General features: G+C 39.4%; 1 protein-coding gene across 2 annotated transcripts in view; it reads right to left on the reverse strand.

Moving 5' to 3' along the window:
* Positions 1-963: 963 nt before the first annotated feature.
* RARS2 (arginyl-tRNA synthetase 2, mitochondrial) overlaps positions 964-20,496 on the reverse strand; it is a 53,383-nt gene continuing 33,850 nt past the window's right edge. The window contains exons 10-21 of one of the 2 annotated variants that reach the window (XM_055135962.1): positions 18,900-19,006; positions 17,006-17,101; positions 14,854-14,914; positions 11,509-11,585; positions 10,521-10,645; positions 9,946-10,013; positions 9,751-9,860; positions 8,124-8,219; positions 6,074-6,148; positions 4,219-4,282; positions 3,694-3,765; positions 964-1,528 (exon numbers count right to left, since the gene is read on the reverse strand). In XM_055135962.1, the coding sequence (XP_054991937.1) occupies positions 1,466-1,528; positions 3,694-3,765; positions 4,219-4,282; positions 6,074-6,148; positions 8,124-8,219; positions 9,751-9,860; positions 9,946-10,013; positions 10,521-10,645; positions 11,509-11,585; positions 14,854-14,914; positions 17,006-17,101; positions 18,900-19,006 (1,014 nt within the window). In that variant the 3' untranslated portion in view covers positions 964-1,465. Of the gene's footprint in view, positions 1,529-3,561; positions 3,766-4,218; positions 4,283-6,073; positions 6,149-8,123; positions 8,220-9,750; positions 9,861-9,945; positions 10,014-10,520; positions 10,646-11,508; positions 11,586-14,853; positions 14,915-17,005; positions 17,102-18,899; positions 19,007-20,496 lie in introns of those variants that run through there. The other variant, XM_055135963.1, reaches the window with a different exon arrangement.

A 20,496-nucleotide genomic window follows, 5' to 3' on the forward strand; every position in this document is an offset into this window, starting at 1 on the left:
ACTGCATTCAGAGCTCCAGGCTGAAGGAGTTAAAGGAACAACTTTCTCGAGCTGTTAACCACCAACGGTCACTATACATTTCACTCAAGAGTCACATACTAAGAAGCTACCACAGATATGTGAAGGGGAACAGTCCTCCAAAGACATGAAAAACAATGTCTTAGTTGTATATTTTTATTCCGTTGTTGGTTTATAATTTTGATGACACTTTAACAGAAATCTGAAAATTGTTTTACTATTATGATTGCATGAGTCTTTTGAAGGACCAAGAAGGCACACGGTGTCTGTAAACATAAAACCATCTTTTGGGGCCAAAAGATAGTATAGTGAATAAGAAGCTTGCCATGTAAGCTGACTCACATTTAATCCTGGGCACCCCTTATGATCTGCTGAGTCTGCCAGCAGTGATCTCTGAGTACAGAGCCATGTAAGCCCTGAGCACTGCAAGGTTTGGCCCCCAAACAAAAAGCAAATGAAACCTGTTTTTTTCTGAAACTTTGGAAAACTCTAATTTGATGCTCTATGCATAAAAAGTATATAAAAATAGATTGTCTATGCATAAAAAATAGATTGCCATTAGTATTCAGAAGATACCTGGTAGCAACATTTCTAGTAGCTGAATAATAGCAGGTTGAATGGAAATGCTGGTAGATGATAACCATAGTGCTCAAAACCAAATCACACCCTATTCATATTTGTTATCCCATAAAATATACCTTACCAATGGGAGACTTGGGTTTCCCAATGAACTGGTTTTTACAAAGGCAGCCATAATTACATGAAACTTTGGATTTGTAATTTTTTTTCTGCATCAATAATCCCCCCCCCCCTCCCTGCCCCATGGAAATGCTAGGTCACATCAGTTTAAGATTCTTTTTCAGGAAAAATGACACTGAATGAAGCCTCAAGCTATATTTTTCATTAGATGACACCAAGTTTTAAATGGTTTAACATGGAAATCTCAGAAGAGAGCCACAGCTGCAGGGAAGCCTCTGGACACTGTGCCAGGCTGAAGCAACCCGGAGGGGGGCGGGTTAGACCGGCACCAGCCCCAACAGAACCCTGGCAGCCGAAAACCTCCAGAACCCAATTGCTGCCATGCTCATGGCTGATCTCCACAGGCTCAGGATAAGCTTCATCCATGAGAACGAATCTGCTGAAAAACTCAGGTTGTGACTTCAGGTTGTGATGGAAATCTCCAGGCTCTCACGGAGTTGGGAATGGCGACCTCCCCCCATTTCCCTGTCTTCCTGGGAGTCTGGCAGCCATGCCCACTAACTGCCTCCAGTGCCATATAAGCTCATTAACAGCCATGATCCAGACTCACAAATCTCAGAAGAGAGTGACTTCTTCTGAGTGACTGCAGAGATGTCTCTGGACCCCAAAGTCATCTCCAGTTCTGTCACCCTATTACAAAATTTTAGAATTCCTGGAGTACACAACCGCATTTGTGACATCTCATACTCTATGCCACTGATATTCCCAGAGTAGCACACCACATTTGATGGGGTGTAAGGTAGAAGGTAACCTATCAAAAAATAAATTGATATTAGCACACAAGGCTCAACATGTAATAACATGTTAATAATCTCTTATACAAGGGCTTAATGGGCCCAGGGTGAGTTACAATAATCTTCACACATTTTCCTCTAAAGAAACCTTTGGATCACTTTTAACAGATTATTCGTAATAAATACAAAATAAATTATTTAGGACCTGCTTTTGGGATAGACTTGGGTGGTGGTGGTGGTAAAATTCAAAATGGTGGTGGTAAGTTGTAATGGTGGTAAAATTGGTGTTGGAATATTGAATGCAATAAATTACTGTGAACAACTTTATAAAATAAAATTGGGGGGAAAAAATGAAAGGTTCAGCATACCTTCATGAAAGTCTATTTAGTACTTACTGACCAGGAGGGAACACAGATGATTTTTTAAAGGATAAAAAGAAGTCATTGGTGGTGGGAAATGTACACTGGTGAAGGGACAAGTGTTGGAACATTGTATGATTAAAACCCAATCATGGACAACTTTTTTGGTTTTTTGCTTTTTGGGTCACACCTGGCAATGCTCAGGAGTTACTCCTGGCTCTGCACTCAGGAATTACTCATGGTGGTGCCCAGGGGACCATAAGGGATACCAGGGATCAAACCCAGGTCAGCTGCGTGAAAGGCAAATGACTTACCCATTGTACTATCACTCCAGCCCCAATAATGGACAACACAGTGTAGGATAACATTGGTTTGTCCTTTCTGCCGTGCTACAGGGAGCTTAGGTTTATTGGATTACTCCTATCACAGTGCTCCCATCCCTCTGTGTTTACTTTTAACCTCTCTTTGTGCTCTGCTTCCCAGCCAGTCAATCACCTTTATCTCCTAATCAGATTGTTAACTTGTAAATATTGCTTTTCTCTTCTTCTTAAGTCCTTTGCATAGTTAATTCAGAGCAATGTCCTTTTTGTATAGATAAAGGAAGAGAGTTAGTGCTATGCCTTTGCAACTTGGAAGTTAATTGACTCTGAATGATATTCACTCCTAGGCATCTGTTCTCTCAACTTAAGCCTCAGTTACCCTTACTTTCTAGCACCCGAAAAGCAGAGTCCCAACGAGGGATTGGACAGACCCAGGGCAAGCTGTGTGCTACCCTGGCATCGAAATGGGCCAGGCCAAAGATCCCTAATACCTAACTATAAGTTCAGAGCATGGTCATGAACAAATTCTGTCATGACCCAGAAAGTAAAAGCTGGATTAGGACCCTGCTAAGGTTAGGAAAGATTAATCTGGCCTGAGATCCACAGTGAGATCTCCCCAGGAGAGCTACCCTACAAGTTTAATTTATCTCTTACTGTGTCGATACAAAATAACTAATATTAAGAAGTAGAATTAAGATGTAAATTAAGATGTTAAGTTATTGGATTAAGAAGAGGAGAAACACCCTTAAGTGGTATTTTGCCCTTGAGCAGAAGGGCTTTCATATGTTGTGCTACCTGACAGGGTGTAGTGGCTACCCCCTGTGTGGGGAGTTGGTCAGAGACTAGATAGAGACCAGGCTTTGAGATGGACGGCAGAGACAGGAGGAGACAGGAATGATGAGAGGCAGTGTGAGACTAGAATGGGAAGAGCTTAGTGAGACTGGAACAGGCACATGAGGAGAATGGAATGAACGGTAACTGATCACCTACCAGCCTGGTCCTCATTTCCTCCCTCATCCGCCCTGGCATTGGCCATCCCTGGTGGGGAAGTGGCATGAGGCCACCGAATGCAGGTGGCAAGAGAGTTGGGATTCCTTAGTCATCCTCATGATTATGCAAAACAGCGTTGTAACTGTATAAGGGTGATTTAATTAAAAATATTTTTTTTTAATATTTTTAAAATGATGGATAGAGGCCAGAGAGATAGTACAGTGGGCAGGTCACTTGCCTTGCATGTGGTTTGTCTGGGTCTGATCCTTGAAATCCTAGAGTTCCCTAAGCACTGCTAGGAGTGGTCCCTGAGCACTGCCAGGGGTGACTCAAACCGCCCTCCTCTGCCCTTACCAAAAAAAAAAAAAAGAGAGAGACAGACCAGTTAATAACATTTATGTAACAAAATATACAGATTCTGGATCAAAAATGTTTAAATTCTAAACAGTAAATAGAATAATCAGAACTTAATATTTCAAAAATCACTTAAATCAGAATTTACATCTTACATACAGGAGTTATTCCAAGAAGTTTCATTCCATTGGCTAGAACAGAACGAACAGCTCTGAAAAGATGAAGTCTAGCCTAGAAAATAAGTAAAAAGAATGATGAAGTGTTCAGTAACAAGTCAACTGTAAGGGAATAAGTCAGGAAATTGTTAAAATTCATTCTAATTTTCTTCTAATTAAAGAAAATTAAAGTAGGAACAATATCCAAGTGTCCTAGCTTTTGCAGCAGAAGATACGTGCCCACCATCCCTTACTTATACTGGCAGCCAGAGCTATGGGATAGAAACGAGCTATGGGATAGAACAGGCAGTCTCATCAAATTGCACAGCTTCAGATATGGAGAACTTAAATATCTGATTTTCGAAAATGTGTTTCAAATTGTAATGTGTTGAAAAGTAAGCACTGACTACAAAGCTCGATTCTAATTACCTGAATTGAACAACAAAATGCTAGTTTAGAAACATTTACAATTCTAATTTAGTAATATTAGTCTCATGATGCTGCAAATCACATAGAAAATATAACGTACCGCGGCCACTTCAGGAGGACTATCTTTTATGTGCAATGTTTTGTGTGCCACAGCTGCAAGATGACTGAAACAGGAAGAGAGAAATCTAATAAGAATCAGCAGTAATTTCTTTTGTAAAATCTAAGTTTCATATCTCTAATCTTACTCTCTGAACTAAAGGGCCAGCAACATAGCTTAACAGTTGAGTACTTGCCTTCCATTTGTGAGGCTCCGGGTTCAGTACCCACACCTCAGGAGTAAAAATTTAATAAAGATAGGAAGCCTAGAGCTATAAAAGCATGAATTTATAGTTGAAGTTAGAATATTGAGACGAGATTTACAACTTTTCTATTATCAGCAAAATAGAATATGAAATTCAAGGTTTAAGTCTTAGGCCCAGTATAGATTGTTAAGATGATATGATTATTTTTGTAAGTAGAGGAGATTCCTATCTAATGATATTTCCCCTCATTTATGCACCCTAAGAAAAAAAGTGTAACAAAGTCTGGCCTTTCTCCCTGTGTAAAGTGAGGTGATTAAGAGACTAGTCTGATTATCCAAGTCTGCATGCACAATCTAGGTCACTTTTAAAGGATCTTTTCTCTCTAGGTATGACAGAATGTAGAAAATGTGCCAGAGAAATGATACTTATCACATCGTTTTAATAATAAAGTGATATTTAATTAGATTTTCTGATTTCTTTGTATGCCTAAGTGAAATTTAAAGGAAAATAATCTTTTTTCAATCTGGGGAAGAACAGGTAAAAAGCATAATTACAGAAATAGTCCTAATCTCTGATTAATAAAAGAAAGAATTTCCTTTCTTAAATAGCTTCATGAGAAGATTCAGCTTTTGCTATAGATGAGCAGACTTAATTTCTAGACAAAGCTCTTAAAAAGCTACCATGAAATTTCTCACAATTTCTCACCAATTTCCAAATGTACTCTCTACCTTTGAATTGACTGATTTCATACTTTAAGAAAGGTAGATTGGGGATAAAGCAATAGTTCGGCAGGTAGGGTGTTTGCCTTGCACACCGCTGACCCGGGTTCGATCCTCGGCACCCCAGATGGTCTCCCCAGCACTGCCAGGAGTAATTCCTGAGTGTAGAGCCAGGAGTAACAACGAGCATCACTAGGTGTGATCCAAAAAGAAAAAAAAAAAGGTAGGTTTCCAGTGCGGCTGAGTCATTTTATTTTTTCTAAAAAGGGGGCAGTTAGATTCTCTGCTTTAACTTATCATCTCTTTCCTCAACTCTGGGCTACTTTCTTCCTTTTCTGTCATCTTCTGTCATTAAATGTTTAATATTTAATTTCCTTCCTTTAATAAATCCTTTCTGATCCCTTAAGGCTGAGCTGAATGTCACAACACTCCACTCTCATCACACATCTTCACTGTATTAAAATCACCTGTGATGAAGCTGGGAGTGGGGGTGTCCCCCATTCCCTTGACCAGGGGTTTCAATGCCAGTTCATGGACTAGAGGTGGTCTGTAGAAATTTCATGTGAAATTTGAAATGTGAAAAAGTTACTGCTGCTTAAAATGGGTGTAGACCTGCGTCATGTTATGGCAGCTTTATAAATAACTTTCTAATTTTAGTCTTAGTGGTTTGTGAAATAGTTCTATTTTTATTGCTCCACAGGTGTAAAAAGATTAAAAGCATATGCACTAGACTGTAGTGACTGTATGCTTACTTATATCACTGAATGCAAAGATGAATGGATAGATGAGCAATGGCGGGTTTGCAAAGATCAAGCAAGAATTTTAGTAACTTAAGCGCATCCATTTATTTGTAAGGTCAAGGTTGGTTTATAGGAAACCATAGATAAAAGGTTTCTTTTTCAAATCAGGTACAATGTCATGTAAGATAAAGTACCTTAGCATTAGAAGGTAATTGACAATGTGCTTGGGTTCAAGGTCCTGAGATGATCGATAAAGCACCTCGTCGAATCTGAAAGATTATAGGAACAGTTGCCAAGATAAAAATGACTTTATATCATACAGTAAACTAGATGTTAAGATAAATATGTTGGGTGTACGTTGACAATAGAATTAAGAAGATATATGAAACAATGTTTTTCATTTTTTTGGGTTTTGGCCCAAACCAGCAGTGCTTAGGGCTTACTCCTGGTGGGCTCAGGGGACCAAATGGAATGCAAAAGCCTTATCCACTGTACTATCATTCCAGTCCCTGAAACAATGTCTTGTGTACACTTGAAGGTAAGGGCATTTTACTTTTTCCCCCTATCCCCTTCCCCTCCAACACCCCACAATTTCTTTGATGGCCGTACTTGCTAAATTCTTTAAAGGCAACATAAAAGGATACTTGCTATCCCTAGGTTTAGTCCAGTGCTGATGCCGACTCAAAATATGGTGAATGAAACATATACACAAAGCTTCTAGCCATGTTCCAGATTATCATCTAGAAAATATCAGTCTACCTTCAATACTGAGAAAACCGTGTCTTATTTCCCCCACAAATAAGCTAAATTTGAGTAAACCAATTCCTAATCCCAAGAAAGAGCTGAAAATTGTGCGGTAGAGAAATCTGCCTTGTTAACCACTCATCCTGAAAGGAATGAAGCTGATCCCTTGTGACAAGTTTGGCTTCACCCACGCTGTGAGAGGTCAAAGGTGTGGTCTCTTGCTCTACAGATTCACAACTAAAGTTTTGAAGAGATGCAAACAAAGCTGTTGAAATTTATGGGTACACTGGTATCCTGGCTGGAAACTCGGTGCCCTTGGGAGGGGGGTTGGGCTGAGTCCCTACCCTGCCAAAGCCCCAGCAGCTGCACCCACACCCCTCAGCTGCCACTGCACTAATGGCCTAACTCTACTGCTTCAAGACTAATCTCTGCAGAGACCCCAAGCTGTGAAAATTTCAGATATACGGTTTTCAGGCTGAGAACTCTGAGGTTTTCCTGGGGTGGAAGCGGGCAGCCTCTCCCCACTCTCTCCCCACTCCTATCCTACTGGAAGCCCTGGTAACCACACCCACATCTGCCTCCATGTCAACTCATTGGCCTAATTCTACAGGCTCCAAAATTCTGGGTTGCGCTGCATATGAGACAACTCTCAGTTCCTCAATACTGGCATCCCAATAGGAGCACACCAAATTAGATGTTGGAAAGTAACATAGAAGCCTGCTAAACTCAACAAAAACAGTAACACAGAAGGCTCAACTTGCAGCAAACTACTTAGTAAGTCCTTAGCCGAGGACTTGACGACCCACAGTAAGATAAAACAAATTTTCACAAATTTTCTTAAGTAGTTCTGATAATTCCATTAGCCATTTACTTGTAACAATCAATATAAAATAAATTATTATGTGCCTGCTATGAGGTGGACTGGGGGATAGCTGGGAAAATGGGGATAGTGGTAGAGGGAAGGTCACTGGTTGTGGGATTTGTGTTGAAACATTGAATGCCCGTAACAAGTGTAAAATGAACAACTTTGTAAACCAGAGCTTAAATAAAGAAAAAACAATTTAAGAAGGTGTGGTCTCCTGCCAACTTGGGGTGTCAGGCAGTTACATATTTGAGGGTTTAAACTGAGAGTAAGAGGAAATGAAGTTTCAGGGAAACAGTATAAAGGCACGATATTCCTTCACTTAATATGAGTGAGAAGAGGTCTTTTCAAAGCTGAAAAGGTAGCATTTTAATTAAACTTTACCTTGTTATACCATGACTTTGTGCTAATATTTAGCAGTAATAGTATGACTGACTTCTCTGGCATGCCCGGTCTTATCATAAAGTCATACAATCACTTTTTCACCACACCTCTAGGGAAAGATGTGCCACGTAGAAGTGGGGACACAGGGGCCAGCTGGTGGCGTGTTCACTACAGTGCTCAAGCAGTGCTCAAGAAGTGGCCAGGAGTCATTCTACTGAAGAAGTTGACATAAAAATACTAGCAAACTTTCATACCTGAGAAGATGCTGGATAATTGAAATACATTGTGGCTCTTGTAAGTAAGGAGTGTTGAAGTCATTTAGATAACCACACCCAAATGTTTCTTCCAAGCTGTAATAAAAGTTAAAGGATTGAAAGGATTACAAATGTCTAAGGAACCAAAGGTGTAAATAATAAACACCAACTCACAATACCCAATCTTGCCTTCCTCAATGCAGCTCTAGATTTTGAGGCTAACATGTTACCTCAATTTTCCCTTAATCTATTTCTTCATTAGAAATTCAGTACATTCTTTGGCATGGTTATTTTTAAGATTAAGGTAATGAACAAATAAAGCATTCTTTTTTTTTTTTGCCTTTTGAGGGGGTGGGTCACACCCAGCAGTACTTGTAGCTACTCATGGTGGTGGATAAGGGACTATTTGGTGCTAGGGATGAAACCCAAAGCATCTTCACCCCTATGCTATCTTTTAGTAGCCCCAAAAAACATTTATCATCTAGGTGCTCCGCATGTTTTTTTTTTCTTTCTGGGTCACACCCGGAGAGGCACAGGGGTTACTCCTGGCTCATGCATGCACTCAGGAATTACTCCTGGCATTGCTCAGGGGACCAAATGGAATGCTGGGAATCAAACCCGGGTCGGCCACAGGCAAGGCAAACACCCGACCTGCTGTGCTATTGCTCTAGCCCCTCAGTAAGTATGTCTTTTTTTAAAAGAAATATTTGTTATTTTTTATTATTACTTTGAAAACAAATACTAGTTATACTGGTATAATATGATATTGTAACATGGAAGGATAAGCAGTAAATTTGAAGAGTGCAATGTTATTAAGAAGACAAACCAGCAGCAGTTGGAGAAAATAGAGTGAATAACTGAAAATGCTTCAAGGACTATTTGCGACTTGATAGATTCTGAAAATATAACTGAACAGTAGTTAAGACCAACAATAAAAGGTGGAGGGGGGGACGCGGGGGAGGGGAAATGGGAGGGATGGGAGGGATACTGGGAACACTGGTGGTGGAGAACGGGCACTGGTGGAGGGCTGGGCACTCGATCATTGTATGACTGAAATGTAAACACAAAAATTTGTAAGTCTGTAACTATACCCCACGGTGATTCACCAAAAAAAAAAAACCAAATTCTTAAATTAAAATAAGAAGACCAACAGTAAATGCTTAAATTAATTATTCTTTATGAAATATGCTCTTCTATAATGTTTAAAGGGTTTTAGATTTTTTTATGTGTTTTTTTAAAAAATTTTTTATTGAAACACCACGTGGAAAATTACAAAGCTTTCGGGCTTAAGTCCCAGTCATACAATGCTTGAACACTCATCCCTTCACCCCTTCACCAGTGCACATATTCCACCACCAAGAACCACAGTATACGTCCCTCCCTCACTCCCTGGAACCTATACAGGTTTCCAGTGCAGCCTGTGTAGCTGATAAATTTCACTTTACTTTCTCTTTTCAGTAAGTATGTTTTTAAAAACAGAAAAAGCTTCAAATAAAAATCCTCCAAACCAAAGATATAATTCACTATATTTTAGGTAGCTTTGAATTTGAGATGCTGGAGAAGCCTAGAAACAGGGCCTTTGATCTTAGACTCACTCCAGTCACACGCACCTCGAGTCATTTCTCACCTGTGGAGGCGGGCATGTGTATACTGCAGGAAGACTCCGGTGTCCCCGCGACTCTGGAAAACACGATCCCAGCTGAAGTTATAGTCAGAAGAGAGTGAGCCTTTGAAGTCCTAAAACGACAAGAGTACATCTTCAGCACTGGGAGCTATTCTAGTACTAAACCAAAGGGCACCACAGAGGGGCATCTTCACAGACCTGAATAATGAGCGCTGCAAGCCCCACCTTCTCCGCTGTCTCCTGTGGGTTCTCCAGTTCTTTGGTAGCTGAAATAGACAAAGGCAGTTTACTTTTCACCTGCAGAAAAATATATAGGATCAGCCTTTGAAAAATAGGAGATAAAATTTGTCAAATAATATAAGATAGCACCAAAATGAATTGATCCACTGCTGGCAATTTATCTTTCCTAACAACATTTCATCTGCCTACATGCAAGGGGAAATAACACAAATTTAGTTTCCTGAAAAAAATATTCCTTGTAAGACACTGCAAATAGTTGGCCAAAGGTAAGGGTTAAACAAAGCCATGGAGACTTGTGACTTGTCTTCAGTTACAGAGCACAGGAAGTTTACAAAACACTTTGACAAATGCAATGGCAATACTGGGGCCCTACAATCATATCTATTCAGATTACTGAACCTCACTCAATCAGCAAATCTAGATTCTGGCACCTCTAGTTAGTGCAAGCTGTTTAGGACAGTATTAGTGAAATTTAAAGGAGGAACAGTTATAAATCACACTGCACAAAAGACCAGCAAAAAAAGTGAATTCACTTTTAACAGAAGACATGTTCTGTAGCATTCTTAACTGAATCTCATTTAAAACATCTTCTAGAAAAGTAACATCTCCTCTTCGCGTCTTCATACCCCGAATTACTCCAAAGGGTATGTGCTGGCACCTAAAATGGAGTGGAAATACAGTTGGATAAAAACTGAAAAACTAAAATAAAACTGGTGATAAAAGTACACAATAAGGGCTGGAGCGATAGCACAGCAAGTAGGGCATTTGCTTTGCACATGGTTGACCGGGTTTAATTCCCAGCATCCCATATGGTCCCCTGAGCACCGCCAGGACTAATTCCTGAGTGTGTGAGCCAGGAGTAACCCCTGTGCATCGTTGGGTGTGCCAAAAGACAAAAAAAAGAAAAAAGTACATGATAATATATGTAATAATACAATGTAATACCTCTTAGAGTATAATTTGGATGTTAACTCTCATAATATGATCATATGCTACAAAAGATGTTTCAGATGTGAAACTTCATTTAATAGATTTCTAGAGAATTGCTATTATAGAATTACCAAAATGTAATTAACTTTTTGAAAAATAGTGGATTAAATATTTTGAAACTGTCTATTTAAAACACATCAACATTTATAAGCCAGAAATTAATATAACCAGGACATAAATTAATGCAAAAAACCAAACTCGCATTCCACACTGATATCTTAAAACAAAGAAGAAAATGTAAATAAAAATTTGGGATCAGAGAGATAGCACAGTGGGTAGGGTGTTTGCCTTGCATGAGCCTGACCTGGGTTCAATCCCCAGCATCCCATAGGGTCCCCCAAGCACCACTAGGAGTAATTCCTGAGTGCAGAGTCAGGAGTTACCCCTGAGCATCACCAGATGTTACCAATTATTTTTAAAGTTTAAAAAAAAAAAAAGAAAAACTTGATATATTTTTTGGACTTGACTCACCTAACACACCTTTAATGACCTTGAGCAGGTAGATTAAGAACCAGGTAAGGCAGACATTACCTTTGTGCCCAATCATATCCCATAATCTGCAGCACTTGGAAGACTTGCTGAAAATGTTTTCTTTGCCCTTTATCTGTCTTGGGAAGAAAACATACTTATGATAAAATAACTGTGATAAGGTAATATTAAAAAGTAGATTGGGCATGATAAAATTAAAATAGAACTAAATTTTGGGGCCAGAGATAGTACAGTGTGCAGGGCACTTCCCTTGCACATCACTGACCCGGGTTCGACACCTAATATGGTCCCCTAAGCCCTGCCAGGAGTTATCCCTAAATGCAGAGACAAGAATAAACTCTGAACATAGTTTGGTGGGCCCAAACACCAATACCCCGCATGCCCCCACCCCAACCAGTACATAAAAATATTCATTAAATTCATTTGTTCTAAATAAGATGTCTTTTAAAAAAAGTCTAAACTGAGTGGTCTACAAGAGTTGCTAAGAAGCCAGCATTCAATCCTGTCAGAAGGAAATGAAAACTTTAATGATCAAAATATTTGATTTAAATTTCTTCTCTCAGCTATTATGTCCAACAAGCCTAATGGTCACAGTCATTGTCACTGTCATCCCGTTGCTCGTCGATTTGTTCAAGCGGGCACCAATACCATCTCTCATTGTGAGACTAATTGTTTCTGTTTTTGACATATTGAATATGCCACGGGGATCTTGCCAGGCTCTGCCGTGCGGTCTAGATACTCTTGGTAGCTTGCCGGGCTCTCCGAGAGGGGCAAAGGAATCGAACACGGGTTGGCTGCATGAAAGACGAACGCCCTACACTGTGCTATCACTCTAGCCCAAGCCTAATGGTAAGTTCTAAAAAAACTATAGCTTAGGGAACATGTTTGTAATAGTGTTAATGTTTACGGTTTTGATATACAAAGTTTTTGTACCCATCACCACCACCACCACCAAAGTGTCCAAGAATATCATTTAAAAAGATAGTCAGTGGCAACAATTTTGCTTAGGGGTAAGAGAAGTTGTACATGGAAAGAAAAAAAAGGGAAAGAATAGAAAACTACACAATAAGAAGAAAAAAAATCACACAACATAAAAGGAATAAACTATTGATAATATAAGAGCTTAGAGAGATCTCAAAGTTTGATGACTGATGAGTACAATATAGACAGCCAATGTATGGTGAGTGCATTCTCAGAAGTGATAAAGAACTGTGCAGATGGAGAACAGAGAAGCTGCTGCCAAGAGGTAGTGTGGTGGTGGGAAGAGGGGTAAGCTGTGATTCTGAAGTGGTTGCCATCAGGTAAATATTTTTGTATATTACAGTTCAGATTTCTGATTGTGGTGATGACTATTAAGTGAATCTATACACGATAACATTTCTTACAACCACACAGACATGCAAACATGGACATCCCATATAAATCTACTTATTTCTTTTTGTACTGACAATCATGATCACGATCACGAAATCCCATTAATCGTCGATTTCTCGATTTCTCGAGCAGGCTCAGTAACCTCTTCATTCATCCTTTCCCTAGGATCTTAGAAGTCTCTCTCAACTCGGCCCTCTCAATGATGTCGCACTGGAGGCTCTTTCAGGGTCAGGGGAATGAGATCCAGCTTGTTACTGGATTTAGCATATGAATACACCATGGGAAGCTTGCAAGGCTGTCCCATGTGGACAGGAAACCCCAGAAGCCTGCTAGTTTCTCCCAGAGGGAGAAGTAGGCTACAAGATAGGCTACAAGTTTCTGGGAGCTTGCTTTTAAGTCTCTGGATGTTGGCCGTTGATAGGATTACACACACCTGCGTTCCTCTGCCAGCACCTTCATGCATGAGGCCTGTTCGAATATGTAGAGAGGGGCCTCAAGCATGGCTGTGGCTAGGTTCCAGTGGTCTTCGGCCGCTGGGAGCTCTGCTCGGGGCGGGGAGGGAAGCTGGAGCCCATCCCCTCCGAGGAGCCCTGGGGAAGACAGCCAGGCATGCGGGCAAGAGACTCTCTGCCATACTGACAATAAACTAAGATTTTGGAAGATATCTCTGGGGGAAGCTGGTGGAAACGTTCATGGAAACTATTATTCTGAAGCTTCTTATGTGTCAAAGTATAAAAGTTCATTTATTTTTTTTAAGTGAGTTATAAGGGCCCATGAATACCTCCATGGTAGAGCTCCTCTTGTCTTGTAGGCAAGACAGCACCACCTTAACGTAATATCCAGCACCACTTTAATGACAAGTGCAAGCCCAGTGGCACTGCCACTTGGGATTCCTGGCACCACTATCAAGTGTGAAATCTCCTACACATGTTTACAAGTACATGTGAACAACAGCAAACTCCTGGTTATTACCAAAACAAAGTGTATTTGATCTTGGTCACTGCAGTAACAAAGGGAAGGAAAAGAGAAGGGGGAAAGTGTATTACATAACCATTCTACTGTAAAATTTTAAATTATAAAGCAAAATGTGAACCTTTTTGCTGTTGTTTTGGGGTACCCCCTTTGATGCTGAGGGGCTACTCCTGGATCTGCACTCAGGAATTACTTCTGATGGGCTTGGGGACCATCTGGGTTGCTGGGAATAGAACCCTTGTGGGTCATGTGCAAGGCAAATGCCCTATAGTCCACTCTATTGTTCTGATCCTAAACATTTTCATTTTCATTAAAAGACTTTTTTAAAATAAATATTATTTATTGGCTTTTGGGGTCACACCCAGCAAATGCTCAGGGATTACTCCTGGCTCTGCACTCAGGAATTACTTCTGTTGGTGTTCAGGGTACCATATGGGATGCTGGGGATTGAACCTGGGTTGTTCAGATATAAGGCAAACACCCTACTACTGAATTATCACTCTGGCCCCACTTTTTCTTTTTTCTTGCTTTTGGGGTCGAACCTGATAATGCACAGGGGTTACTCCTGGCTCTGCACTCAGGAATCACTCCTGGCAGTGCTCAGGGAACCATATGGGATACTGGGAATTGAACCCAGGTTGGCCACGTGCACGACAAATGCCCTACCCTCTGGGCTATTGCTCCAGCCCCCCCACTTTTTCATTTTTAAGTGAATTTATTTCTAAATTAATGTGACTGTCACCATAAAAACTCTTTAAGTTGCTAGAAGAACAGATATTTAGAATGATTTTAAAAATTGAAAAAAATTGTGATAACAGTATGAAATTATTATAGAAGTCAATTAAATTTATTATAGCAATATTTTTATATTAGAAATATCACATATTAACATTGTATACCTAAAACAAATACAATGTCATATATCAAACACACCTCAATATAAAAGCATAACAGAATTATCTTTTCAACATGGCATTCAATTTCTATCTCTGTAGTATTCATAATGTTGATACTATTTTGTACTTTGTTGTGACTACTTACCACATAAATCATTGTGTCAAAATTATACTTGTCCATTCGATCTATAGCAGCAGCAAGGTCTCTGGGGAAAAAAAATGCATAAGAGTTACTAACATCTGTTTTGCCAGTTTACTGCTAACGACATTTTAGCTAACTCTGGGCAAAGAGTACATAGGAAATTATCAGGATTTTTTAATTAAGTCATTACTAGGTAAAAAAAAAAATCACTATCACTGTTTTGCAACACACTCTTTTTAAAGCATAAGCGATGCAGTAGCTAAACAAGTCTCTTGCTACTTTTAGAGGGCTTTAATAATTTTGACAGTCATAAGCAATACCCTCTAAAACACGTTTTATTTCTTTGGGTCTTTGGGCCACACCCAACAATGTTTAGGGGTTACTCCTGTGCTCTGTGCTCAGGAATTATTCCTGGTGGTTTTCAGGGGGACCATATGGGATACTGGGAATGTAACCTAGGTTGGCCACATGAAGGCAAGGACCCTAACTGTTGTACTATCTCTCTCGTCCCACTAAAACATTTTGAAAGACAACGAAAGACTTAAAATAGTCCATTTATCAAATAGTACGAAAGTCTTATTTTGCCTACATTAATGTGCAATAAAATTAAAAAACCTAGTTTAAGAAATTAAAGTATGAAATTTCAAGTCCAGACCTCAAAGTTACAATAAAAAATTGAAGATTTTTTAATTAATAATGCAAGATGCTGAGAGAATTAGAAATATTTCCAGAGGGCCAGGAGATGGCTCAAAAGGGCTGGAGTGCCTGCTCTGCAGGCGGGAAGCTTTGTTCAATTCATAGCACTGCATGCATGGTCCCTTGAGCACCACTGGAATCTGGACTCCTACCAACCTCCAAGCATTATGCTAGCCAGAGCCCATGAGCACCTCTGGGGTGTGGACTAAAATCAAAACAAAAATTCCTGGCCCTTAAAAATGACAGGGATCATCAAGATATTATTAGTACCCAATGTCATGATACTGAGACAACAGAGCAGGCTTTTTCAATGGAGGTAAAAGATTATTCTTAAGGGACAAAATTAAACTTTTTATATATAAAGCACATATATGTATGTAATAATACAGACATACAGCATATCTATGCTAATAAAATCTCATGAGTAAAATAGTAAAGTAGTAAAATTAAGGAGATAAATGCTTCTAAATAGTTACAAAAACAAAAGGTTGCAAAACACTGGTGAAAAACATTATGACCCCAAATAAGTCAAAATTTATACAAGCATTTTTAAAATTTTAGCCAAGGAAAAAAAGAAATTTTTGATCCAAAGAAAAGATATGAATAAAAGAGAAAAATTTATTTGTGAAAAATTTAATTTGAAAGTTGGAAGAAATGCCATGTCACTTAGGTACATTTAATCTCATTTCACAAAACAGAACCATGACCCAGAGAAATTAGGTGAAGAAAAAGTCCAAAGTCCAGCTTCACCCAATGACTTCCTCAGCATTCTCTTGAATTTCTATGTAAAATAATTCCCTTAAGGCATACCCATATGTAGAGATGAATTGTAAATTGTAAATGGAACCCACTAAAAAGGCAGAAACTACTTAAGTTATAGGACGATAAATAGCCAGATGTTTTTTGTTTTTGTTCTCATTTTGTGGGAGGCCAAATCTGGCAGTGCTCAGGATTCATTCCTGACTGTGGCTCAGAGATCACTCTTGGTGGTGCTTGGGGGACCATATGGGTGCCTGGGATCAAACCCAGGCTGACTGCATTCAAGGCAAGTACCCTATCCAATGGACTATCTCTTGGGGGTCACTCCTTACATTCCTCAGGGAATATGCAGTGCCAGGCATGGACTGAAACCTGCGCATCCTTCTCAGTCCATTGAACTTTCTCTTGGGTCCTCAAATTACCTCAAAATTATAATTTACAGAACAGTGCATTCAGCAATTGAACTAATTATTAACCATTTTTGGTCCCTTTTTTGGATAATACTAAACCATTTCAAATCGATCTAAACCATAACTGTCAGTAAAAAGAAATGGAATATTTTCAAATTGATGAAAGACACATAGACACTAGGACTCGGTAACAGTTCTAAGGATAAAATATGGCCTGAAAATTAACCCAAGAACAAAGAAAGTGAAGTCATATATATAATGCATTACTGATTTTCATAGATGATACACACCTGGTTGCATAGAGAGACGTCCCATCGCTTCGCATTACAGTGCAGACTGAGAAGGGGTCACCATTCCCAGACAGATCTACTACAGCTGTTCCTTTTCTAGAACATTATGGTTGACAAAATGGGATAATTTTATTACATAATGTTATCTAACAAAGAAGAAAACAAAAAGAATATAACCAGGAATCTATAAAGAGTATCCTATAAGTTCTATTGGGTTACCCAATCTCTTAAAAAATCTATATCCACGATACTTATGTAATTAAAATATTTCAATATTTTCCACTGAAAAATGAGGTTTCAACTGCAGTTTAACTATGTTCTTCTAGCTCAAAATATTATAATTCATTACTAGGTTAATTTTTTAACATGCCAGAAAATATCCTTGGGTTAAAAAAAAAAAAGCATCAAATGCTATTATCTAAATCCTAAAATTAGAATTTATATATGGTGGCCTAATATTTTTCCTTAAAGGCATAATAAAGACGTACAATTCACATTCTCTATATCTTTCTTAGTGTGATGGAAAAAATTGCTTTTTGGTACAATAAAAAGAGGAATTTCTAAAAATGGTATTATTGAAATAAGTGATCTGCTTCATTACAGATACCTGGGCTCCTATGACTAGAACCATTTCCCTATTTGTTTGGCGGACAAGCTCAAAGCTAAGTTAAATCTACCTTAAGCAAACACCCTCCCTGCTCCACCCCCCAAAAAACACCCAACATACAAAAAAACCTCTTAAGTATGCTTAAATAAAATGTACTAACATCTTCCTTGACTTCCTTTTTTTTTCAATTTTTTTTTTTTTTTTTTTTTTGCTTTTTGGGTCACACCCAGCGACACTCAGGGGTTATTCCTGGCTTTGCACTCAGGAATTACTCCTGGTGGTGCTTGGGGGACCATATGGGATGCCGGGGATCGAACCCGGGTCGGCCGCGTGCAAGGAAAACGCCCTACCGACCATGCTATCGCTCCGGCCCTGACTTCCATTTTATTTTTTCTGTTCCTAATTGCTGATTTTCCTCTCAAAAATTATTTAAAAAAAAAAACATATTTTTATCAACTGTAGCACTGTCATCCCCGTTGTTCATTGATTTGCTCGAGCGGGCACCAGAAATGTCTCCATTGTGAGACTTATTGTTACTGTTTTTGGCATATAGAATATGCCATGGTAGCTTGCCAGGCTCTGCTGCGTGGGCAGAATGCTCTCAGTAGTTTGCTGGGTTCTCCGAGAGGGACAGAGGAATCAAACCCGGGTTGGCTGCATGCAAGGCAAATGCCATACCTGCTGTGCTATGGCTCCAATTATCAACTGCCTTAAATTATTTTTGAACAGAATAGTTTTTTAAAATAGCAGGATTGGTAAAAAGTTGCGAGTTTTCTATCCTTTTTCCAGTTATATCATTACCAAGATGGTGACCTACGGCAGGCAGATCACAAGCACTTTTTGTGCTTCTGTTTCCTCATGTACGAAGAGGACACAGCCTTTCTTCTTACCCAGATCTAAGGATCTTGCTATGGCAGCAAAAGACAGCATGTAGTAAAGTACTTTAAGACAAAAGGAACTATGCAAAAGCCTCAGGAAAGTCACAAAGTCACACAAAGACATAGGGATTTTTTTTTTTTTTTGGGTGGAGCAGGGAGTCACACCTGGTGTTGCACAGGGGTGTTACTCCTGGCTTTGCACTCAGGAATTACTCCTATCAGTGCTCGGGGGACCATATGGGATGCTGGGAATTAAACCCGGGTTGGCTCTGTGCAAGGCAAATGCCCTACCTGCTGCCCTACATACTGTGCTATGGCTCCGGCCCCCAAAGACATAGTTTTGTCCTTATTCAAAGAATACATAAATACCAATTTCACAGAACAAATTACTCTAGTAACCTGATCATACATGGTTTTCTGTAGGAGTCCTTTACTATCCAGCAATTTTAAGACATCTTGAGATTTTTCACGATAAAATGATTCTCCTGAATATTCATCAAAATGTACTCCAAGGCGCTAAAAGAATTCAAAAATGAAAGAAAAAATGTTACTTCAAAGTCCCATCATTTTGGGGCCAGAGCGATAGCACAGCGGGTAGGGCATTTGCCTTGCATGCGGCCGACCCGGGTGAGATTCCTGGCATCCCATGTGGTCCCCCAAGCACCGCCAGGAGTAATTCCTGAGTGTAAAGCCAGGAGTAACCCCTGAGCATTGCTGGGTGTGACCCAAAAAACAAAAAACAAACAAAAAAAAAAGTCCTATCATCTTATCTGATGATAAAACAAGCTGCTCTACAGTCTGTCACACAGAAAGAAATGTAACTATCAGATCAATTCACTCTGCTGCTTCCCTGCTCACTAACTTTACTGGGTTGAATGATTGCTCACACATGCAGAATACAAAGAAACACAGTAAGAGAATAACAAAGTGATCAAAGGCAACAGAAACTGAGAACTGGTTCAGTAGGAAGCATACCACAGGGGAGGTTGGGGGTGACACTGGAACAATGAGGGACGGAAGAAGGTAGAGGGTGTTAGAATGTTTTATGCATGAAACCCTAGCATTAACAGTTTTTGTAAACCATGGTAGCTAAAATGTAAACAAACAAACAAACAAAACCCCCAAACCCCAAACCAAAGTATGTGCTGTCTGACATATCAATCCCAAGTCATGGATGGTTATCCAAATATAGAATGAATTGGAACCTCTTAGTTTCTTTGTTTTGTTTTGTTTTCAGGCCAATCCAGCAATGCTCAAAGATCACTCCTGGTAGGGCTTCGGGACCACATGTGGGGTCAAACCCAGGTCGGTCATGTGCAACGCAAGTGCCTTACCTGCTGTACTATCTCTCCAGTCCCTGAAATCTTAAATTTCTGAGTCATTATTCCCACCATTAGTACTCAATAGCTACACAAACCTAATGGCTACATACAGATTAACATATATATGGAACATTTCCCTCACAGCAGGAAACTAGATCAGGACTTCTGGAGAATATTCTACATCATGCCATACTCTATGTACCATGTCTCCTGTAGTTCCTCATCTTGTTTAACTATCAGCCATGTGGCTTCTTCACCAAAACTCTCATTTTGCCAATAGACAGAACACCTGCTCTCACCTTCCCTGCTTTGCTATTCTCTTACAACATCACTTCTACATCTAACAGGCCATATATCTATCCTTATTTAGTTTGCTCTGTTCTTAATTTTCTCTCCTTATTTAAACTAGTGCATAACGATCATGAGAGAAATATTTTCAGCTCTTTTATTCACTGCTGAATAAAAGCATCACACTCCTTAAAATATTCATTAAATGAATTTCTAGTCATTGCTTACACACCTAAGGAAATGAAAGAAAACAGATTTAAGTCACCAGAATGGCATCTGATATTCAATCCGTGAAATTCACAGCTATAGGATTATTTTATAGCTCTAAATTTCAGCTCTCAAAATATTTGTTCCTAATTTCACTCGACACACACAAAAATTCTTCCCTTTTTTGGC

The sequence above is a fragment of the Sorex araneus genome, chromosome 4, assembly GCF_027595985.1.
Source record: "Sorex araneus isolate mSorAra2 chromosome 4, mSorAra2.pri, whole genome shotgun sequence".
In the NCBI taxonomy this organism is placed as follows: Eukaryota; Metazoa; Chordata; class Mammalia; order Eulipotyphla; family Soricidae; genus Sorex; species Sorex araneus.